The 25101-nt window shown below is 45.3% G+C and overlaps 2 protein-coding genes across 3 annotated transcripts in view; one reads left to right on the top strand and one right to left on the bottom strand.

Moving 5' to 3' along the window:
- LOC119372426 (uncharacterized) overlaps window positions 1-2847 on the bottom strand; it is a 140116-nt gene extending 137269 nt beyond the window's left edge. Inside the window, exon 1 of one of the 2 annotated variants that reach the window (XM_037642905.2) lies at window positions 2629-2847. In XM_037642905.2, the coding sequence (XP_037498833.1) occupies window positions 2629-2669 (41 nt within the window). In that variant the 5' untranslated portion in view covers window positions 2670-2847. Of the gene's footprint in view, window positions 1-1957; window positions 2059-2628 lie in introns of those variants that run through there. The other variant, XM_037642906.2, reaches the window with a different exon arrangement.
- Window positions 2848-3544: 697 nt separating this feature from the next.
- Window positions 3545-25101, top strand: part of LOC119372425 (uncharacterized) — a 53265-nt gene continuing 31708 nt past the window's right edge. The window contains exons 1-3 of the mRNA XM_037642904.2: window positions 3545-4018; window positions 9000-9112; window positions 20553-20645. Coding sequence (XP_037498832.1) covers window positions 3667-4018; window positions 9000-9112; window positions 20553-20645 — 558 coding nt within the window. The 5' untranslated portion in view covers window positions 3545-3666. The remainder of the gene's footprint in view (window positions 4019-8999; window positions 9113-20552; window positions 20646-25101) is intronic.

Here is a 25101-nt window from a genome sequence, read left to right as displayed (position 1 = left end):
AGTTAAATTTACCAATGAGAAAACTACATTACTATTGAAAAAACGACTAAATTTACCAATGAAAGACAAGCACATGCTCTCTGCACATATTGTATACCCTATGCGGCACTATACAGAGCTGTGAAGGGCCAGCGTTATGCTCATTTAGATAATTTTAGAATAAGTTGTCAAACAGCAAAACGTGCAGTTAATGAATGTGCATAAGCCACCGGAGAGAAATTCTATGCTCTAGAAGAAGATACACGAACTCTCACTTGGTGCTCTTTTATGCAATTTTTTTTTATTGCTGTGATTTTCATGAATTCTATTTGCAAAAAGGAGTAGCGGGTGTTATATAAAAGCGCTAACATCTCCTAAACAAAAATTAATTTTAAAAAATAATTAAGAGCTAGACGGCTGGTGCGAATACAGCGCACTGCATGGCAAACAAGCACTATCTCCACAAAAGGACGTCTGCTACGCAGGAGCAAGGCAGGTGGCGCCACATTCGAAAAGAGAGTGCGAAGCAGAGGATACCGAGACGGAACGAGAGCAGAGGAGGAGAGTGTCGCTACTTTACGAAGTTTCAGAGGCTTTAAGGTCAACGACATCTCCCCTCTCCCCTTTCGGACTTCCTCCTTGCTGACGTTCAGGATCAGAGTTGTCGGGACGTGGCACATGAGTTGTGTGGTGCACTGGTGTTCCCCAATTGGACTCCTCGACCTACAAGTGTATTGTGCGACTCATTGCCTCCTTTCTGGAGGTCGGATGCCGGGATGGCAAGTCACCAGATTGGTGGGAGCTGCGGACACCGGTTTTGAGTGCCTCAGAGTTGTCTGACTTGGGGCTCTATAAGCCGAAGACTCGTAAAAAGCGCTCTCTCTTGATATCTCTCATCATGCCTCTATGTAAATAAACCTCTGTTCTCCCCAGTACGAACGCGCCTTCCTCTCTCCAAAAGATGGGCTAACGGGTACTCTGGCGAGGGCCAGCTACCACTGACGTGACCCGCCGGACCCGAGTCGTAACAAGGGTCTTTTGTGAGCTTTTGTAGCAATTTTTTTTTACTGCACCACAGCACATGAAAGAAAGTTAAGCTGAGTATTCAGCATAAAAGAAGGTAGGTGCGCAAGCACGGACACAAGAGATCAAGACGGCACAAGTGCTGCATTTGTGTTGCGTCGATCCCTTGTGTCCGTGTTTGCACGTGTGCCTTTGTTTTATTATGAATCGTTAGTTCCTTGTTTTCACACAAAGCACTCATCTGCGGTAAGGCCATCGCACTTCTACTTTGATAGAGGCACCACTGCAATCACGGCGTGCTTCGAGTGATTGTGCAGCTATCAGTTTGTGTGAAGGTGTGCAACTTATCATACATTTACACAGAGGCGTGTAGCCATAGCTGCTGATGAGCGTATTGCATTAAAAAGATGGAAAATAGGCAGGCCACTGATTAGACATGTGGATTGAGCCATGCAGTGCATCTTTGATCATTGCAAACATAACGGATATGTCACAAACAGGTGCTCACATCGTTCACAAACTTTTGTGGTAGACTGTGCAAAGGAAAAAAAAAATCTTTCCAAAAAGCAATATGGCCTCAAATGACATGTCAAAGTGAGCAAAAGACAATCTAGCAAACAGACCCATGCACAGAACACTGGCACTAATAGCAAAGGACGCGATCGAAATAAGCTAGAAAGCGCATGTAAGGACTAAACAGCAGATTACATCTTTTGCCCATTCTTGAAATATAACAGTCGACAGAAAAGACAGATATATCCGGTATAAGCTGCATAGAAAAAAACAAGGACACATATGTGCAACAACTTCACTTATAATGTCAGCTAGGTCACCACTCTTTGAGAAACCAAACAAAAGAAAAAGACAAGAAATAAGTACGCTGTAATGGACAAGCTAAATTCCGAGTGCCCCTAGCGGCTGCTATAGGCAAGTATTTGTTTCTCACAACACCCACCTCCAGTTGGCTGTCCACATGAATGTGTAGTCTGCTCGGGAGCGCTGCCTCTTCTACCAGTAAAGCAAAACTTGGAGCTGCTCCAGTTTCAAAACGCTACCACAGCACCAGAGATAACTTAGGCGCAAAAAAAAAAAAAAGCCACACAATCCATCACGTGTGTCGAACGACACACACTCACACACTCGCTCCTCGTACCAAGGCCGCACTTTTTTTTCAACGGCTCCTATCAGTTGCTCGTCGTTTACATAAAGTCCCTCAGGCGACGCCGCGTGGAACGAGCGCGTTGTTTTCTGTCTAGACGCAACAGAAGCGAAACACGTCCAAGCATCCAGGAACACAGCGCGTTCGTGTCAACAGCCCTTTTTCGTAACTTAGGGGGCAAACCCCGGTGGCGCGCTATCACCGATACACAGCCGCGGCGGCGACAGCGCGCTTATCAGAACGGGCGCGTTCCTCTTTTCCGCGCAGAGACGCAACTACTCACACACAAAACGACGAAATTGCATGAATTCACTCGATCGTCAGTCACGTGAAAAGGCGGAAAGTGCCCCGCCGCCAAGTTGTTACCTGAAAAAAAAACTAGAATTCACCTCAACAGCAACTGTGCACGAGGAACAAAAAGAGAGGAGCAGCCCACTCAACGCGAAATATCGTACGTGGGGACATACCACACAGGGCCTCGCAGAGCACGACACAGTTTCATAAGCATCGCTGCATCGCAACAGACTCTTCGGGAAGTGCAGCGTTGACGCGAGGTCAGCACGCGAACTTTGATGAGAGTCGAGAAACCACTTTCGATACAGGCGCGCGTGCACCGCAGTCCTTCAAAACATTTTCCGAAAACCCGAACTAAGTTGCGACAGTTGCGACAACTTCCTGTGGCTGACTCGCAGAGCCGAAGCGCACACTTTTTTTTTTTTTTGCCTCTTTAGCACGCGCATGAAGTACGCTAACGCAAACTTTTGTATACTATTTAGCATCAGAAAATGTTCACTCCTATTCTTTTTATGTTCAAGAGTTGAGGCATTTTTTTTTCTTTTTCGGTGTTTCTTGTATTTCGATCCGGACACGGAAAAACAGCAAACGTTGTCATTCGAAAGAAAACCTTTCCACAAAAATTATGATTTATGGCGTAGTGGGTACCTTAATTGCCCGTGTAGCCCCAAGAGGCTCTAGAAATGCCGCTCGACTGTGCCGCGCTTTCCGCGCAGGCCTGGCGTTTTTTTGTTCCTTTACTTTAAAGTTGTAGATATATCCGCTTTCCGCAATTACACTATAGTTCACGGATCATATCATCACCGGCGGAATTCGTAAGAAAAACGTGCACCAAAAGAAAGGCGTGCTAGATTCGATCACGAAACCAAAACCGAAATCCCCTGCTTCGCCCACGTGTACCTCGCCGGGTTTTACAACTTCCTGCAGCAGTCGCGGAACATTGGTTCAGAATCTCCTTGGTTACAGTGTACCTTGGTTCAGCCGAAACATCGCGTGATATTTTTTTCTCTTTGACCGGTACAGCTGGCTACAGCCACGGAGTAAGGGAAAACAGCTCACTCCATGGATCGTGGGCCTAGGATAGCGCAGCCGCAACCGAGTTCGAATCGGGCGCCAAATCAGAGCCTGGCATGCGCAATCCGCTTTGTGGTCGAAGCAGCACCATTGCACGCCGCGCCCACGTGCTCTCAGTGTTATGAAAATTGTTGCAAATGCCTTCGCCCTTTCCGATGAGTGTCGCGAAATCCCTTAACGTTCAACTGCGCCGCACTTGCTGTCGATGGTGGTTGCGTTCGGCCTCCGATGACGCGAAGAAAGTGGTGCTGGACGAGCGACGGCGGAGTCGACAAGCGCTTCTTCGAGTGCGGCTGCCGTGTTCCGCCGCGATTTCGGCTGTCGACGACGGCTCGGCAGTGGTGACCGCGACGCTGATGGGCGCGAGGCCCTTCCTCGGTTGCGAGTCCCCGATTGCGCTTTCGCTGGACGGCGCCGCGCTCACCGTGACCGGCGTGGACGGAACAGTGGCGGACCTGCTGTGCCGTCTGCGCGTGCCCTTCATGACGAGTGCGTGCACGGTGTTCCGAGTTTTTAATGTTCGCTTCGCAGCGTCGTCGGTTACTGTGTCGGCATCACCGCCCGGTTAATAACTTACATGCATTTAAAAATGGGCTAGGTTGGGTCGTTCTTTTGTAGCGCGAGCGTTCGAAAGACCTAAATGCAGCCGGAACAAGAAACAAATTAAATGAATTAACAAATTAATCCCCGCGTGTCCAGTTCAGGCACCAGTTAATTTCGTTCATTCAGAGTTTATTCACATTTCTTATGTATATAAATAATAAAAAACGTACAAATGGTGCCTGTGCAGCATTGGAAACCAGCCTGGTGTCAAAAGTCTATTCAAACAGGAAAGAGATAAACCGTGAAGAACAGCTGCAACGAATGTGTTCAAGGTGTGTGTCCCATTCGTGGAACACGCAGCTCGGCTTAGTGAAAAGAAGTTCGACTCACAATGCTCTCCTGCTATCAGTTTTAAAGATTCCCTACATTCTGCGGCATTTTTGCATTGTCAACTCGTCTCTACTGCTTGTCAATTTATAAAGCCTTTATTGCAGAACCTAGTATCATGGAAGCAGGTAAAATCAAAAGTCAGCACTCTAATTGAACATTTGTGTAATGGCTGCCTTTTTGATATTATAGGATTTTAGATAAACGGTCTTTGCTGGCCAGGTGTCGTACTTCAAGACAATCTCTTTTGGAGATGTCTGAAAAATGTTGCTTTCAGTGCATGCTAATTGGCTGGTTGAGGAAATGTGGCGAGTCCTTGGTCACACGGGATTTTCAGTCACACAATCACCAAACGTCAATGTCTCAGAGTGCAGCCCCAGGAATCCTAGAAGCAGCAGGCATTGGCATATTCATGATGCCACATGACCTACAACGGAAGTCTTATATTCAATACATCATCTGCACTAGATAAACTGCATTTTCTAAAAAGGCTATTACAGCTAGCACCACCAGACGCAATGTTACTGGCCTGTAATACACTCATTTGACCCACCGGGAGTATGCAAATGCTGCCTGGTTCCCGTACACACAAAAAAACACAAACAAGCTCAAAGGAATTCAAACAAAAGTGCTTATACCCCTGTCACACGGGGCAACTTAAGTGCACTTTGAGGGAGTGCACTTCGCCGCTAGTGCCATTCGCACACTGTCACACGGGAACGTTTAGTGACACTCGCTGCAAAGCGCACTTGCCAGCGAGTGCGTTCGCCAAACTCACTTCGCCGAGACGGAGTGTCTAGCCTCGACAGTAGTGGCTCAAAAATAAATAGGTTATTATCCGAAGCCGAGTTCATAGCATTTTTGAACTATCGATTTCTTTATTAGGAATATTCTTATGCATTAAAACGTACTATAATACAAAAAACTACTTTGCTATTCTCGTTCTCGGGCAGTTTACAGCCCTGACCGCTAGGGGCATGCCCAGCGCACGCCGTGCAATGGCTGCAGCCGCAGCGTTTGTACGTAATTTTATTTTAAGGGCTGGTTATAGCTGTAACACAGTATTAATTAAGAAACACTGCCTGAAATAACAAATACCTGTTGTGCTACTTAAGTACCCATCGTCATTACAATCATTTCCAAAGTGCACTTCCCTTTCTCGTGTAGCAGCGCGCTGCCAAAGTGCCATTCTGGGGGCGTAAGTGCACTCGCTCAAAATGACACTAAACTTGCCAGTGTGACCGGGGTATTAGAGTCATTTGTAACAAGTTCAACTGAATAGTTTCACCCAAAGAACTGCTTAAGAGGGCTGGATCACTATCTATAAAAAACCGGGTGAAACTGGCCTACTTCAAAGTAATGCACCAACTATCGCACAGCCACCTCGATAGAGGCAAGTCCCGTTATATTAAGCAATCTGCAGCAAGAACCACCCACCAGAAACACTCTCGTACCCAAACAATAGAATAACTTGACCCCCTCCTTAGCCAATGTTGTCTAAAATAATTGACAGTAATTTGATAGCCTCACAATTTTAAAAGAGTATTATGTATTTTACAGTGGAGGCTGTTATGAGATTACAGCAGCAGCAGATTTTAGTAGCACAGTCTGCCACTGCCACTGTTCACAACCGCTATCGCTTGTAATGAGAAAAAGATATCCAGGATCGGATAGGATTTCAACCCAGGCCCTCTATGTTTCAGTTAGTTATTCTACCCCAGCACCACACCTGTGCTTGAAACTCTGCAAAAAAAAACCCTATACAAGCGTCATGTCGGGCAAGGAACCAGGGTTGCCGTTGGTGGCTATTTTCGCCTAAGTGGCTACTTACGACTCCTTCTGGCGACAAAAATTTCAGGTTGGCGCCATGGCTACTGTCTGGCTTCTTTTAACTAATGTTTCGGCGCATTAAGTAGCCATTTTTCATATTATTTGCAGATCAAACACACTATTTCCAAAGCTGTTCTGTCATATCAGCCTATGCGTGCGTGCGTCCTCTTCCCACCAGTGTGCATTGAGGCACCCCAACGCAGCGCCTGCAAATGCGCAGTGGTTAAGTCACTCACGTGTTGGCAAATGTGTAACTGTTCCACGCTGCTCATGGTACCTGCCATCTATACTGATGCTAACCGCAAGTTTCTTATTCTAATGTGCAGCATGTGTGAATGTGAGAAAAACAAACATCCACAACATAATAAAGCTGGACTGTTCATCTTAACAAGATTTAACTATATGAAGCTTGACTAATATGTAAGCTTTACTAATCAAATTCGATCTGCGGCTTCAAGCAAAAACCACTTCAACGTTTAATGTTTGCACTAACTTGTTTGCTGGAACGTTTAAAATTACTTTTTATCTGTCAAAAACTCTGCCTATTCTACATAAACTGTATGCATGGCACACATAATTTATTATAATTATTATGTCATTCGCAACTTAATTGTGGCTTGAAGACCAAGCCAGAGGGGAAAACTGTGTTACAAGAAAATTCGACGACGCACACCACCGAGGAAAGTAGGCGAAAGGAAAGAGCGTTCTTTCCGCTCTTTCCTTTCGCCTACTTTCCTCGGTGGTGTGCGTCGTCGAACTTTCTTGTAACATGCACCAACTAGCCCAACAACAAGTTTTACTAAAGGGAAAACTGTGCTTTTATTTCTGTGGTCTTCCTTATTCAAAATGGTATTATTTATATTAAATTATAAAAACTCTACTCATAATGCCACTTTTATTCAATTTGGCTGCAGATTTGGCGATAAAATTAAATGACACGGCTTCTTTGGCTACTTTTAGCTTCGGTTCTGGCTCTTTTTCAAATGCACCCAGCTGCAACCCTGCAAGGAACCACGTTAACAGATGTAATATAGCATGGTAGAAGAGTAAAACAGCAACCAGGCGTCACACAACGTGAATTGTGCAATGAGTGGGTGGTTTCAAGTTTCTTAACCAGTGGAAACGGCTCAGCCATAAATCATCCTCAGCCACAGCATCAAGAAAGTGCACATAATGTCTTGCAGATGTTTAGCGTGTACCTCGCTTCTCCGTAGAATGAGGAATAATGGCATAGTGGGTATTTTACTACTTCACAAAATTATGATTATTTATGACGTAGTGGGTACCTTGCATTTGTACTTGCCACCCCAGCTCTCGCTGTGACTGTGCAGCATGTGCCATGCAGGCCTGGGGATTTTATTGTTGTTTTCTTATAAGTCAAGTGCCAATGTGCTTGTTGTATGCCTTACAGCCTTAAATTGGGTGACCCTTGGTTGTATGTTTCCTGTCTTACTTTGTCCTCCTGTTGTAATCCCTTAGTGAAATACAAACAAGACGCGTAACCACCAAGGACGGACTCGATACAGAACAGAAAAGGGTATCACTTGCAACTAACCTTATTCTCAGAAAAGCAGCGATATATGTATATATAGCGACAGTAACCATGCACAAAAAACATTGCCTCACATGCCCATCAAAATATGCTGGATAAGGGGAATGACAAAAGCCTTTCTAATCTAGGAAAGATTGACCCAGGCACTTGCAGGAGCTGCATTGTGCTGGATATTAGAAATTCATGGGTACAAGCCAGCCAACTTGCAGAGCGTGTAGGAAGAGGCACACAAGACTAATCCCTGTTGGGATTCATAGCATGTATAAATAAGTTTTGTTAGTATGTTTTATTTTTTGTTCCTTACAATTGGGGAATTTGTAAGTGTGGGAACAGGGTAGTCATCCGGTATGTAAAGCATAAGCTTCTGCTAGAAATGCCGTGCATTGTAGCAATTTTTAAGCCTATAGTCAAAGTATGTCACAAATGCAGTTGGTGTTTCATTCAACTTTGTTGAATTTTGTTCTGTAGTGCCACCAGAAGTCTCATGCCATAAAAACATCCAGGCTTTATGCACCTAAACTATGAAAAATGCTAGACAGATACTGTAGTTGAAGTGTGTTGATGGGCTATTGTACGAGTGTGCAAAGTTAAGTTTGAACGAATTAACTTTACCAGAACACATTGATGAGCCTATATAGTGAGTGGGCTTCTCCTGCTGAAACACCAGTCTGCTAAAGAAAAATACCAGTGGCTCGTTGACAAAGTATCATTCTCTTAGTGCCCAGCAAGTAACATAGGTGGAAGATTCCATGACAGAATTCCCCAACGCAATAATGACGCACTTAGAAGGGAAGCGCAGCACTCGTGCCGAGAGCTGTGAGAGGCGTAAGTTGTTGTATCTGCCTGTAGACCAAGCGGCTGTTCTGCGTATTCCTGTGACTGCTCCGAGCAGTGCTGACTGTGCAAACACTTGCCTTGTTATTTTCGATCAGCTTACAGCGCAAGAACGATGAGGACAGAGACCAAGAATGCGACTACACGAGCGCTGTTTCGTCGCATTCTTGGTCTCTGTCCTCGTCGTTTTTGCGCTGTAAGCTGATCGAAAATGAACTATAACCAACTAGCCCAGATTTCCCTTCTTGCCTTGTTATAGTTTCGCTTACTCACCTCACACGCGTGTACTGAGTGACACAGCATGCCTTAATGTTCATCATGCAGGTATCGACGTAGAGTTGTCTGGATGTGCCCAGGCCACACTCGAAAACCTGGTCCTGGACCAGTGCACAGTGCGGACAGAGGGACAGGGAGACATTGCACTGTCCAATGTCAAGGTACGTCCTCATACCCAGCATGCTGGACGGTCATTGCAGATCAAGTTGGATAGGGTTGTTATGAACACCATATCAGGGATGGGCGAATAGTAAATTTGGAGGTTCGAAGTGAATCCGAAGCGAATAGTGATTTGGTCGAATAGTTCGAATAGTATATAGCGCATATTATTATGAAAAATGAGTGTTCTTGTCATGACCCTTGCACAATGTATTTAAGAATTGGAACTAGGTATAAGTGAATGTCACTTTTTTGGTTTGAAATGAAGTGGAAGCCGCCTTGTACAGTATCAAGATTTGAATAGCAGTAGGGTGCGAGTTATAAGGGGTACAATACGTTACAATTTAAAAATGACTATACTTAGCGCATATAAGCCCATATAACACGCTTTTAAACTAAAAAAAATATGTACATTTAACCTTGAAGTGTGGCTGTGCGGCAGTGCAGATTTCTCCTGGATGGGTGGTTTCCCGGTACAGCAACTCAACGCTGAAGTGAAACCACCTTTACAGGGGGTTATGTGCGGACAGACATACATATATTCGTTCATTTCGAATAATCTAAATTCGTATCGAAGTGAATTCGAATACTTTAATATTCGTTCGAATATTCGAAACGCCCAAATATTCGCTTATTCCTACACTATAAACATACGTACATATAGATATATATCGATTTCATAGACACACAAACATCTCTCTAGGAATATTGGATCACCATTCGCAAACGGCACGTCCCTTGGCACATTGTTACTCAGGAGAATGATTTAAAGGGGTCATGAACCACTCGTAAAAAAAATTATTGAATGACCTCATTATTCGAGTTCGTTGCCTCACGAATCGATTGCCGCACAAATTTCTGGAATCCGTCAAAAATGAGCAGGGTTACAGGGGTTTGTCGCACGCTTTAAGCGCTTTCTCTTGTCCCGACGAGCGTGCTGGAAGCTACACAGGGACAGATGACACAGGAAAAAGAAGTGTTCTGCATCGAAACACGATCACGCTCTCTGGCACGATTCCTCTGCATGCAAGTGAGGCTACTGTGTAATGTTAGCAGACTATGGAGCATGGTGCCGGCACGCGGCAGCACTCTGTGGTAAGAAGTTCATCTGATTGAAACACCGCTTTTGGTTTATGTCAACTGTCGGCCAGCGGGGCAGTCTGCTGGTATGACGACATACAGTTGGCACCCCACGCACCGTAGAGAGCGAGGAGGGGCTTCTGTGTGAAGAGAGCGCCCTTGAGAAAGTGGCAGCCTCACGCTCCGTTTGTCAGTGCACCTTTTCGTGCATGACTGCGAGATTAGGTTGAGCTGTTCACAGCAGCATCTGCTTACCGCTGTATGCGCTATTTCACCACACTTGAGGGGCGATTCACAACCCGGGGTTTAAGCTATAATGCATGTTGCTGGGCGAGTCGGTCGTACATTATTAAACAGGCTGCTGCGCAAAGGAAACACGGACAAGGACAAGGAAGTGCGTTATCTCTTCAATAAAATCCAGTCGCGAGTCTGCCCCCATCCCCGTTCACTTCCTTGTGCGTGTTTCCTTTGCACAGCACCCTGTTTAATGGTTTACAGTATGTTGCCCACACAGTAGATATTCCAGTTGTCATCTGTATGCATATCAAATCACGATTACACCTCTTTGCAATTAGTAATTACTGAACTCTGTTTTAATGGGTTTCTGTGGCATGCTTTTTATTTAGTTAGCTGTTTATTTATAGCATACTGCAGGTCCAAGCAGGAGGGGCATAAGTTGCATAGAGAGTGAAAAGGTAGATTAATGCAAAAGCAAATGAACGATAAGATTCTATTACAATACAATTCAACAAGGAGATGTAAACCACAGTGCAAAAAGTGGCAGATCCAGTGGTGGGGGGGGGGGGTGTTGCGATTGACTGCCTCAAACCCACTAACTGATCCACCTCCCCTTTGCACCTTCTAGACAACGATTTATCGGCATGTGGAATTTTCTAGGCCGCTGTGGCGACCTTCGCTGCTCACGAAAAGCAAAGGGCCCATCACATTTACCGTTCTGCTAGGTGCAAGACTGGCTACATAAAGCGCTGCCTGTGTGAAAGCAAGCTAATCACTTCCTGCGCATTCAGACAGAACTGGAAGGCACTTGAATAATCGTGTGCTTGGGCATGCCAACAGTGTTAAAACAGAATAGAGGGTTTTCTAGCCATACATTGCAGCGTATGTAGCTGCACCCACACGCTCGATCAAACAAGGGCAATCTTTTTTTTGTAGTACTACATGGACAACTGCACCCACATGATTGTGAAAGCAGCTCGCATGTCACATGAAGAACGCCCATGCATAAGCAAGCCAACTTTATCCGAAAGGGAGTCCTGGAAGATGCCAGTGGGCAATATGTCTTTCTTAATGTCTCATTTGGCATTCCGTGTTTCGTTATTTCTTCTTTTCTTCTGCCTTTGCCAGGTGTCCATACTGGTACGAGTCACCTTTCAATGTGAGTAGATGTGGAAACCGTTCAATTTCATTCGAACTCAAGCATTTCATTGCACAGTGTGTGCACAGGTCATCATCAATGGCTACATTAATGAAGTTGGTGATGTTGTGAAGTATATTCTCAGAAGCTTCGCCAAGCAAGCCTGCGAGAGCAAGTAAATGTGCTGAGTCAGGCCATTCAGCAAAACTTGGCACTCGTGCCGCTCGGTACGTTCAGTGGAGGTTTTAAAAGTGACCTTGGAAGGCAATTCTTGGAAGCGAGTGTGGCGTTGTTGAGTGTGACACCAAAAGCCCAAACTGACCTTTGTCACGTTCCTGAAAGTAGAAGGGAAACATTATGGTGACCCGAGGAGTAGGCAACATTCATGGAAAAGAACAGCATGTCAACAAGAGGCACGTTCCAAGGCTTTGTTTCGGGAAGAGTTGTTCACGCCCTCGAGAGAGCTAGGAGTCATGCAAAGTAAGGTCCCTGTATTTTTGTAAGATTTGCAAAAAAGGGCAAAGGATAATCTCCTCCCAGCCCTCTACCTCTCTCCTCGTTCCTTTGTCCTTTTCTGCCACCTATGCACATTTCCAAAGAGGGCTTCTTCGGCACTGCCATTGGGCTGTATATATATGTGAGCCCTCAAAAATTCACTGCCGAGGCAACGACGTCAGCCTATGTACTCCTGTGCAAGAGTCCAGAATGGAGGTGCTGCTTCTGTCCATTGGAAAGGTCTATTAAACCAGGCTTGACATGTAAGCAATAAACCCTGATGAACACCCGTGAATTTGATTTGCTGGAAAACAAACACGAGGAAGCATAGAACCACTGGTGCCCACGTGCGCTGCCCACGAAACTGAGCTCTCTACCTTTTGTAAAGTAGCATCAACTGCAGTGCAATGCCAACTCCCTACGCTGTGGGCTGCGCAAACAGCACTACAAAAGAAGAGACAAGATTTTTGTTGTTCTATGAGGAAAAGAAAATATCCAATGGTGAGGAAGATGGCTGCGTCGTATCGGAAAGACTTCGGCTGCCACTGAGGAAGGCTTCGCGAGCCGAGTCGATTTCTACTATACTTTTCGCATACATTTTGTTCTTGAACTCTTCTAGATGAAGCTGAGGCTTGATACTGACATCCAAGTTAGATGAAACAACAAGCAGCCTGGCATGTTACCAGCTGCATTTTCTCGGACGATTTTGATAGCAATGAAAGCGCGGCTATTGTAGCTCGCTCGCATTGACTGGGGTGTTTGAAGTTGGCAACAATAATTACAGCAAAATGTTCATTGTTTCTGATTATGCTAAAAGGCTGGGCGTGCAAACACGGACAGCAAGGTACCACAGATGGCGTTTGTGGTGTCTACTTCTCTCTTGTGTCTGTATTTGCACGCCCAGTCTTTTAGCATGAATACATACCAACTAGCTCAGCTTTCTGTTATTCTTTGTGATTATCTTTCCATTTGTGAATATATACTGCACGTGCAAGAACGTTTCACCAGAGTCCTTTTTAAAGAACTCTGGTTTCTCTCTGTCGCGCTTCAAGCAAGCACTTGAACGTGCAGTTTGCGATTGGGTGTGGACTGTGGTTCTTGCTCACTAGTGGCAGCCGATGAGAAATGGCGCGGAGAGAAAGATATTGTGCTACCTTGAAAAATATTGGGGCCCTACTGCAGAGGAATGTAGCTTCACCTTCTTGCCTTCAGTTACTGCAAGTTGCGCAATCACCCCTGCCCACGCTCCAACTGCAATAAGGAACAGCCCCCCCATCCCAATGTAGGTAGCTGGATTCGCCCCCGAGTGCAAGATAATCTAGTATTAAACAAAGAGCAAGCAACGTTGTAATTGTACAACAATATTCGGGGAGCAGATATAGGTTGTTGGCACACTTACACAGCTTCTAGAAGTTACGAAGAAAAAAAAAACGACACCACATTTGACAATTGTACAATAGCATCAATACTGGACAGATGTGCTTCAGGCAAGTTGTTTCAGTCTGTTAAGGTACAGGTGAAGTCCCAAAATTTGGCAGATCCCATGCATTGTGGTAGTCGGTTTCATGTGAAGCAGTGAGCGAGTACTTCTGTGCTGTATTTTATGGCTTTGAACTAAGCGTTACGAGGTGGATCAGCATGTTTTTGTACGTGTAGTAGTTGTGTGCAGCTTGTGTGCTTACCAGGCACGTCGACAACAATGGCGTTTAAAAAGTAAATTATTGTGAGATGTAACGTCAGCTCTCACATTAGAGTACATACGTCAGTATTATCGAAACTAAGTGCACTTTATGGTGCAATCATGTGAATATCATACGTAACTTTGTTAATGTATTCCTCCGGGGTCGAGCAATACTTCAATATAACTTTCTGAATCATGGGAATACAAATGTAATGTTTATTAGACTGCTATAGCCAACACTGGAACCACAGATGTTAACCTGATATGACGCCTGTATTGTAGGAGTACATGTGTAGTGTTTATTGCTTTCTTATAAAATTATATAACCAGCACCACAACCACAATTGATGTGCACCAACATTACGCCTCCATAGGCTATTTTTCCCAACCAGTTTCCAGACCTGGCGTGGCTCTGTTGCAGAACACCTGATTGTCACGCAGATTGCTTGGGTTCGATTCCTGCTGGAATCCTGATTTCTATTATTTCCATTCGTCGGGTCAACGCTGCCGATGTAGGTTTTTCTTAATGCTCTCGCATTTAAATTACCAATGTCTGTTCTCGCCGTTCCTGGGTTGATATAAACTGTCACTCACCTGTGGCGCATACCCGTACACCGCGGCCCGTGGTAAACGGGTATGTGCCACACGTGTCTGGAGGAAAGGGTTTGACGACGTACGCGGCAGGATTTTCACGTTATTCATGTCATGAGCAGACAGTCATATTCGTCAAATCCTCTTACCCTCCCATGCCATTTTTGGTCTACACCAAGTTAAGGAGGCGATCATGAGATGTAGACGGACAGACGGGCGGGCGGACCGACGAATATGGAAAAAAGGAATCTTACTGCTTTGCATTGTGTCATTTCCAATGTGTCATTGTTATGTTTGGTGAAGTACCCCAAGCATATTCTAATTTAGGGTGGACTAGCCAGTAAGAGACAGGAGAGAAAACACAGGACAGCGCCTGTTCTGTGTTTTCTTTTACTTCGTCATCATTTCGTGTGCGCTGTATCAACCAAGATGATAGCGAATAAGAAGCAGTTATTCAAGTGTTATGGGGAGCCTGTTTTAATTTATCCCTGAGAAAGCAAAGTTTTTGGAAAGCTGACTTACAAATGTTAGAAACATGGGTGTTCCAGGATTAATTATTAGTTATTGTGACACCTAGATATACTTTTATTGATTAACTTCAGTTCAGAGTCTTAGAAGCAATGCTATAGGGAAAGAATAAATTGTTAACTTTTTTAGTAAACTTAATGATAAGTGATTTCTTAGCATTTACTTCATAACTCAAACCTCATTATAACAAAGTCACATCTGCCACGAAAATAACTTCGTTATATCCGAAAATTCGTTATAAACGTTTATTTGTAACACTCTATCTATGACAAGACTATTCTTCATTTACTTTGTTATAACCAACAATTCATTATATCGGTGTTCGTTATATCGAGGTTTGAGTTTGCATTTACAACACCAGGAGAGGTTAGAATTTTATGTTGCCTTGCATCAGACTGCTACATGTTACAGAAAATAAGTAACTAATTACAATTACAATTACTTCCCTTAATATGTAATTGATTACAGTGGGCATTTACAGCCCCAGAAAGGTAACTGAACAGTTACAGAAGCGTAATCAATTACTTCTGCGTTACTTTCCTTCCAAATTTTATTGCCGTAACACAAGAACACAAGTTTACTCAAACTGCAATGAACTATACTGTGGCGTGCATGGTGGAGAGAAGGCTGGAAGGCTTACTGTGGCTTCTGTGAAAGTGATTTTTCCACGTTATCTCGTTAAGGGGTCAGCTGCTACGCTGAACACTCTCTCAGTGCACATGCTGGTGGAAAGGGCGGTATTATAATGTAGGGACGCCTTGCACATTGCACAGTGCTTCGATGCTAGTGTCCGTGACCTCTATGAAGTGTCGCGCTTCGCTGTTGCTGGGGCTTGGGTAAGGCGTTGCAGTTAAGGCCAAGGAAAAGGTGTGAACAATATTCGACAGATCCCACGCATTGTGGGAATCGGTTTCATGCGAAGCAGTCATTTTTTATTAGAAACTCCCTTCTTGAGTTCACGTTACAACCAGGAATTGCCACATTTTTATTCCAACTGTTTTAGAAGTTAAAGTTACTTAGGCGCGCTTTACGCTCCTGTGAAATTTAGCCCAGTTTCGGTTTGTGGATTTGGCTCTTTTTCAAAAAAAAACAACGGCACACTTTACATTGCACGGCATGAGTCTTGCGCACAGGGTCTTTTTCCAAAGCAGTTTCAAGACCTGGCGTGGCTCTATGGTAGAATACTTGATTGCTATAAGTGTGTCGTAAGTATCCCTTACATTCAATTGTGTATCTCACAGGCTAAACAAAGGGGGGTGGGGGGGTGGCTACTGTTGTTTTTACTAGCTAGGTAAAATATGCTTGGTAAGATATGTGCCACCGTACAGAGAAAGAATGAGCAGGTAATAGACAAGAAGTGGACTGACATTTGTTTCATAAAACATACCAACAAATTTACTTACTGATGTACGGGTGGGTTGTATAAGGTTCCCTTTAGCTGTAGTCACTTCTGCGTAGGAGAGATGGGCCCTGTGTTAACCAGAGACTATTGGAACATAAGAAATTGCTATCCGGAGGCTCACCTTCGAATCTATTTTTACATTGTCGAGAGTGTAAGTGCATGCTGAAATTCGACGAATGCGCAGTTTTGTATAGTCACAGGAATGAAGAAACGGATCCTATAATTGCGGCATGGCATATCGATTATAGTGGTAGCGCATGTGTGAGCGAACCGTCGATTAAGTTGCATAAAGAAGAAATCAAGTGCCGGAGCAGTTGTCTGTCACATAGACGACCACGCGTGCCATACTGATAGGTATTGCCTCTTGCCTGAGCATGCGCAGATAAGGTTTTGTGTCTACCTTCGTTTGCACCGCTGTGTGCCTTTTTCACTTATTAGTCGGCGTTTGTGGTGTCTTGACTTCTCTCTTGTTTCCATGTTTGCATGTCCTGTCAGCTTAAAATAATTTTTGTGCCGAAAATATGGCTGACAACTGATTGTTCATCCATCGTAATGTACAGGCGTGAGCATAAGTATACGTACCACGGGATCACATGCCAAAATGCATCGCTGCGCCATCTGCCGACTCGGCGACTGCAGTCGAGAGCACCAAGAAGCAGCGGTGAGCATGCGCATCCCATCATATCAGGTCGCCTCTCATCTCGCTTTGTCTGACGTAGTTACGGCGCTCGTAGACAAAACATCAACTGGGTGTCGCTTGCTTTGCTCCATCGCATCTTTTATTTATTATTTAGAAATACTGCAGGCCAATACTGCACCGTGCCGTTGTTGTGCCGTTGTTTTCTGTGCCGTTGTTTTCCGTAGCAGCTGCGGCGGGGCCGGCTCGAGCGAATGGCGCGCATCGCGTTTTGCATTAGTAAATTAGCCTAACTAAGCAATGCTAGCCTCATCTAACGGAGTAAAGTCAAGCATAATTGATTAAGTTTTCTGCTGACGCCACACAGCATCACCAGAAAACTCAGCCCAACTTGCCTTTGCCGCGTTAAGCCATGTTAAGCTTAGATGAACCTACCATGGTAAGTACAGCCGGACCTAATTAAGCCCAGCTAAGCATGGTATCACCTGATAAAGCCAAGCATAAGGAAGTTTAATTAAGCTAACCTTATTAAGCCTATAGCCCAGCTTGCCGCTGCCATGTTAAGCCAAGTTACGCTTAGATGAGCCCAGTTGAGTCAAGGTTAGTATAGCGAAATGTAATTAAGCATACATGAGCATGGTATAGCTTAATTACGCCAAGCATGATTGTCTAAATAAGTCATCCCAATTATGACCAATCTGTCCAAGTCAAATTCCCGATGAGTCCAGAGAAGCCAAGATCAAGAAGGCGCCAATTACTCCTGACCGAGGCGAGCCTTACTAAGCTCAATAAACTTTATTTATGGCTAATTAGGACTAGTACCAATTAGGACTAATAAGTAGCCTGAAATCGAACCAAACCTATCCTGGATACCAGAGTATCATGTAGTGTGTTTATGCTAATTTTTTCTAATTAAGCAGAACCAATGTAAGTAGAAATAAGTCTGATTAAACATGTTGAGCATGGTATCGCTTAATCAATCCGGGCATAATTAAATTCAGTTAGGCCGCATCCAAGTAATGCATACTCATGCATTCAGTGCAAGTCGAATTCCCAACGAAGCTAGGGAAGCCAAGCTGACAAAGATGCTAATTACCATTGACCGAGTCGAGAGTAATTAAGCTCAACTACGCCTCGTTTTAGCTAAATAAGACTAAGAATAATTAGGACTGACTAAAGTTGTGTGAGATCGAACCAAACACAACCGAGATACTTGAATTTCATGAGACTTCGTTATACTAATTACTCCAAATTAAGCATTGACAAATCTGTTTAGACAAATCTGATTAAACTCAAGTATTTCGGGTGTGTTTGCTTGGATATCACACAACTTTAACAGTCCTAATTAGTATCAGCTTAATTAGCGTTAATGAGGATTAATCGAGCTTAATTGCATCCAACTTAGTCAGCGAGAATTAGCATTTTCTTGAGCTTGGCTTCACTAGCTTCATTAGGAATTCGACTTGCATTGCTTGGATTAATTAGGCATGGCCAAAGTGGATTTAATTATGCTCGGATTGATTAGACGATACCATGCTCAACTATGTTTAATCAGATTTATCTCTACCTATCTTGGCTTCGCATAATTAGCTTAAGAGTCATTAGCATAATTATGCAACATGAAACTCAGGTATCTCGGGTGGGTTTGGTTCGGTTTCACACTACTTAATTAGTCATCATTTGTTTTAGTCTTAATTAGGCATCATTGAGCTTAATTAGGCTCATCTTGGTCAGGAGTAATTAGCACCTTCCTGAGCTTGGCTTCTGTGGGCTCATGGAGAATTCGACTTTGATTAATTGGCCACAGTTAGGTTTGGCCTAATTAGACATAAGTATGCTCGACTTATTTGGGCGATACCACGTTCAGCTATGCCTAATAAATATCGCTACACTTGACTCAGCTGGGCTCATCTAAGCTTAACTTGGCTTAACATGGCAGCAAGCTGGAAGGCTAGGCTTAATTAGTTAACTTAATTAAACGTACCTATGCTGGGCCTTATTAGGTGATATCATGTTTAACTAGGCTCAATTAGGTTCGGCTATAGTTGCCTTGGCTTAACTAGTCTCATCTAAGCTGAACTAGGCTTAACGCGGCAAAAGCAAGTTTGGCTGAGTTTTCTGGTGATGCCATGTGGCGTCAGCAGAAAACTTAATCAATTATGCTTGACTTTACTACGTTAGATGATGTTAGCGATGCTTAGTTAGGCTAATTTACTAATGCAAAAAGCGATGCGCGCCATTCACTCAAGCCGGCCCCGCTCCAGCCACTACAGAAAACAACGGCGCAGATGTGATGGAGCAAAGCAAGCGACACCCAGTTGATGTTTTATCTACGAGCGCCGTAACCACATCAGACAAAGCGAGATGAGAGGCCACCTGATATGACGGGACGCGCATGCACACCGCTGCTTCAATGGTGCTCTCGACTGCAGTCGCCGGGTCAGCAGATGGCGCGGCGATGCATTTTGGCATGCGATCCCATGGTCCGCATACTGTGGTCAGCTGTGGTCAGCATGTGTACCACGGCTGAAGCTCTTCATATTCAACAGCTTCCACCATGTTTGAGTTTTGTGATATTGCACCACATTGCCCAAAGTCAAAACAAATCTACCGAACGTCGCATCCATTGTGGATGAAACCGTGGTTGCTAAAGACAGGATCATAGCATTCCCGCACTTCTGAAGGCAAGCGCGCGGCCTACGTCCACAGTCGAAATAAAACAGTTGAGCACTGCACATGCTGCTGAATAAACCTCGCTTGCTAATGCGCAGTAATGGATGGCAACTACACAGTTCTGAAGGCACACAGCGAAAACGAAACTACTAGCTGCTTGTCACAGCATTGACCCCAGTTGCTGTCGACACGATCATAGATAGTGCCCACGCTGTTCGTGTGTGCGGAGTAAAAACGAAAACGAAGCAAGTTTGTCGTGGCAGGTTCTGAAGCTTTGGTGGCCAACAACGCGATTGCGGTAAGATTGTGGATGGCAACCACACTTTCTGAAGGCCCAAGGCTGCATTGTATGGTCCTTCCTTCGTCCGTTGTCTGTTCCCACACACCCAGTTCGCTGAGCGAAGGCAAAATGGAGACACAGGAATGACAAAGACTGGTGCTGTTACTTTGGGCTGCACATACTTAGTATATATCAAGAAATACATCAACTAGTTCATGAGTAGATTCTTCTAGCACCTTAGTTAAAACGTCAGTTGTATTTTAGAATACATCACAAATTACAGGGCAGAAAGAGCAATGTAAAATGTACAATTTCAGTGCTGTGTCTGTGTGTCTTCCTGGATTTTCTGTATTTTTGTGCTGTTAAAATCTTTCATAGTACAATTTCTATAATTTCATATTTCTGTTTTCATGAAATCTCATCATTGGATTATTGTTCCGTGGCCATTGACCGTACTGCTGCAATGGAAAAAGATTAGCGTGTGCAACTGTGACAGGAGTGGGAAAACACAGCTGTGTCTGGTTGTTGAGCATACCGTAATGAGAGCAGCTGACAAGCTGGGCTGGTCGGCAGAAAAGCAGCCCCTCGTAAAGCCTGGGTTTTGAATGTTGTAATTTCGCAGCTGCCATACTCGTGCTTTGTTGCAGACGTTTGTATCTGCCTGCTTATGCATACCAGCTGGCTTTTTTTTTGCATACAGGCCAACGCTGTGGTTCTCACTGTGGAGGATGGCTCCATCACAGCCAAAGGAGCTGTGCAGGGAAACCTGGAAGTGACGTCTCAAGGATCAGGGGTAATGCTGTTATTCTTATGTTATGTTAAATTTGTTGACAAAACATGACCACTGTTCTGGTTGAATAAAGCACTTTTATTTCTTTCGTGCTTCATGGGCTCCTGGTTAGGGCCATAATATGACAGGCCACTGTGTTCAGTAAGGTATTTCTTCGACACAGTCTTTATGGGACAAGCAAAAGTGATGAGAGTGGTATCAAGGCCATTCCACTCTCTGGCCTTTGTTTGTACGATGTTGTATGGGCAAGAGGCGGGTACACAGCTACATGGATGGTTGTTGTGCGAGATATGGTGCGCTTGTGGCAGGATCTGTGAATTTGGGCACATTGAAAGAAATAGTGACCATAAAACGATACCTAGGTACCTTTGTGGCAGGAAGCAAGAATGTGAGGTTGAAGTTGTTCTTTTAAGGGAGTCCTGACACAAAAATTCAAACACATTTTGACTGCTACATCTCACTGATGGGAGCACATAGGTGCTGGCTGTACAGTATCAGCCACAAATGCAGCCTAAAATTGAGTTTTGAAGTTTGTGCAAGCACTGAACCACAAAGTGAAACACCTAGCAATGTTGTCATCACGTTGGCTCACTATGTAAAAAACGTAAGTCAAGAGTTTTGGCTGGGCTACTGAAGATGGTGTACAAGATGGACAAATGGTGGTAGCAATACCTGATGATGCAGAGCCTAACCAGAGACCAACAAACCTAACACTGCAGCGGCTTACCTGCTTCCTGACTTTGTGTAAAGCACTGACAGTGAGATAGCCATTAACTCACAGTATTGTTAGTTGAACCCTTTTACGAGAGACACTGATGTGAGACAGAATTGGGTATAAGCACCAGTGTGCCCACATCAAAATAAGGGTTGATCAGAAAATGAGATTGTGGTACCCAGCTTAAAAAAGACGTCTCATATGAGGTACGAGGTCATATAAGGTATAAGGTACAATTGCTCCCCAGTGCGTGTCTCTTATAAAGGGGTCAATTGTATTACTATTTTCTTTTGGCAACAACACTAATGCAACTGAAAAAGCCTAGGTAGTTCTAACATATCGTGGTTGGGCAAAACTTCTCGAGATGTCGATTCTTGCTATGCTGCTGCCATCAATGGCCCCGGTTAGTGGGTATCCACAATTTTTTGCAGACAAAAAGGTAAAGCTGCCTTCTGCTGGGATTGTACTTCATAGCGGACAAATAACTGCTTCGGCGCTCTCCATCACGCGGCGGCGTCTGCACTGACATGTGCGATTAGCACAGTTCCCCATCCCGTTGAATGAACAAAGACGTGTGTGCTGTACATACATGAGATTCGTATAGTACCTTTAGAACTGAGCGTAGCCTGATCTAAGTACAAGTACATGTTAGACATATGCACTGGTATTGACAACAACACTAATGCAACTGAAAAAGCCTAGTTCTAACATATCGTGGTTGGGCAAAACTTCTCGAGATGTCGATACTTGCTATGGTGGTCATGTGTTACAGAGCACATAGAAGCAGACGTACAGTATGGTCCACTGTTGAAGGGAACACTCGAATGAGCACCCCTCATATTTCATACCTCTTAACGGCAAGTGGATGCGGAAACATTGTTCGTGCACGGCACTAGTCTATTAAAAGGAGTCAGAACTATCAACCACCACTAGTTTTATGCAAATCTAAACCACTGTGCTTTTCCATGAAGGCGAAATCCGGACGTACCCTGGACGCAAGTGTTCCCTTTAACAGTGGACCTGTCTGTACATATAGCAGCAAACTGCCGTGAAGTGCAATTTGAGTGGCCAGTGTGTATATTGCGAATGTTGCACCAATGTTATGAGGCCACTGCTTCCATCTTCACTTCTCGACACACACCTTTACAAATGATCGAACCAAGAATGGTTTAGCAAGTGTAATACTATGGCTGCTCCAAGGCTCATGGAAATCGCCTTAGTTGGACGACGATGGCAAAAACAAAATCACTGCCCCTGGCAAGATTCACGGAGTAACTCTTGAGCTTTTCTAACTGATATTTATGCTCTTCCTGGCTCCTTTGGCATAGTTCCACACTAGATAAATGCCATGGTTTGATGATCAAAAAAAAAAATGCAGCCAGCTCCATTCGCTGAAAGCCGTTAAAAGAGCTGAGCTGATGCCCCCTTCGATCGTCAGGCTATTGTCTTTGTACGTTTTTTTTTCTGCAGGTATTTCTAAGTATTTCTGTGTTGTATCGTTTCTCTTTATTTCTCACAATGTTAAGCTATGGGGCGACGATTGCTCATTCCAGCCGCCCACTCGCCCAAAACACGTATATTACTATCATGGCTGCACTGGAACGCAAGCATTGATGCAAGCACTGCTGCCTGCCTTGCCAAGTATGCTGCTGAGGCGTCATTGCATGTACACCTCATCCCCTCCGAGCGAGCCTCTCTCTCGCCACACCGCAAGGCCGCATGGCCCAGCATGCCTCTCTCCCTACCAGTGCCACTCTCCACTTGCCTCGCTCTCGCCACACAATTTATTTCACTTGTGTCAAAATTGTGTCAATTGTGTCAAAAGTGTGCTTGTGCTGTAGCCTTCTTCGTCTAGTCTTACATTTTTTTGCGCTATTTGCATTCATCATGAATTACCAACTCGCCCAACAATCAATCCTTCAAAATTACCCTGGAAAATAAAAGTAATACATAAAACTTTGTTAATCAAACAAAAGGAAGTTGCAGAACTAATTGCAAAGCCTTGACCTCAAGCATGTAGAACTACTGAGTTTGTGGCGACACATTGCGCACAAACCGGCGCAGGCACCGCCTCGTCATTAGCCAGCCCGGCGTGACATGGCCGTACGCTGCACCACGCCTCCGATAAGGGACAGCGCCACCGCAGCGTCACCGGAGGCTTACGTCACCGACGGCTGTTATAAACCCGAGCCGCTAAGCTCGGAAGTATTCCTTCCTTCGCTACCCGACTGAGCGCAGCGTCGGTATGCTCGCCCCGCTGCTGCTACTCCGTTAATAAACAGTTGTTACGTTTTATGTTGGGATGCGTCCTTTCACCGACTCCGCATCCCACATCTGGTGACCCGGACGTGATGTGCCTGGTGACTTTAGCGCGTTGGCATTGAATGCAGGAGCGCGCCCAGGTACGACAATCCCGCTGCATGGAGGGCCAGACATAGCGGTCAGCCACGAGGCGTGTAGAGGCGCTTATGCCGGGATGGCTGAGGTTGTGGAGCTGGTTGAAAAGACCACGGCGATGGGACAGGGGCACGTAGGGCCTGCTTTGTCCTGTCGACATGTCGCAACAGATTGTGGTTGCCGACCCTGGAATGGGGACTTGTTGCAGCTGTAGTGAGGACGTGCCCTTGAGAAGTTCCTGCAGTTCGGGGTCTGTAGTCTGGGCCTCGGCGAGGACGTCCGCTGTTATCTGCACAGAGCTGATGGCTGCTACACGTGAAAGCGCGTCGGCGACCACGTTGTCTTTCCCGCTGACATGTTGGATGTCGGTGGTGAACTGTGCGATGAACGAGAGTTGGTTCTGCTGTACAGGCGGGAGTTTGTCGCGACGTTGAGAGAAGGCGTAGGTAAGAGGCTTGTGGTCGGTATAGATGGTGCAGTTCTGTGCTTCGAGAATATGGCAAAAGTGTTGCACTGCTTCGTATATCGCCAGAAGTTCCCTGTAGTAGGCTGGCAAAGTTGTCGGGGCGGTTGTCGTGGTTTCGTCAGCGGAACTGGCGGTTGAAGGGGCCGTTTTCCGAGCTGCGAGTTTCTTGGAGAAGAACGCCAAGGGATGCCAGGTGTTGTCCACGCGTTGCATGAGGGCGGCGCCGATGGCGAAACCAGATGCGTCCGTGAAGAGTCCCAAGGGAGCGTCTGGCACGGGATGGGTGAGAAGCGTGGCGGTGCAGAGGGCGGCTTTGCATTCTTCGAACGTTTTCGTTAACGTCGGTGTCCACGTGACGGGTTGGTTTCCTCGTAGGCCAGCCAAAGCATCATGGAGGGGAGCCTGGTAGTCGGCTGCGTGTGGCAAGAAACGCCTGTAGAAGTTCAGCATGCCGAGGAAACGGCGAAGGTCTTTAGCGGTGGCGGGTTGAGGGTAATTTTGCAAGTCCGAGATGCGTTGGGGCAAGGGCCGAGTACCCTCAGATGAAACTTCGTGGCCGAGGAAGCGGACGACGGAAGCGCCTAGCGTGCTTTTTTGGATATTGACGAGTAGACCGTGGTCATCGAGGCGTTGGAAAAGCAGACGAAGGTGCCTGTGGTGCTCTTCGGCGTCGCGGGAGAATACCAGTATGTCGTCAAGGTAAACGAAGCAGAAGTCGAGGCCGCGGACGACTTCGTCGGCCACGAAGTTTGGGGCAAGGGCCGAGTTCCCTCAGATGAAACTTGGCCGAGGAAGCGGACGACGGAAGCGCCTAGCGTGCTTTTTTGGATATTGACGAGTAGACCGTGGTTATCGGAGGCGTGGTGCAGCGTACGGCCATG

This window comes from Rhipicephalus sanguineus, chromosome 10, assembly GCF_013339695.2.
Source record: "Rhipicephalus sanguineus isolate Rsan-2018 chromosome 10, BIME_Rsan_1.4, whole genome shotgun sequence".
NCBI classification, from domain to species: Eukaryota; Metazoa; Arthropoda; class Arachnida; order Ixodida; family Ixodidae; genus Rhipicephalus; species Rhipicephalus sanguineus.
Note: the sequence above shows the minus strand (reverse complement) of the source record. Positions and strands in the feature narration are given on the sequence as shown.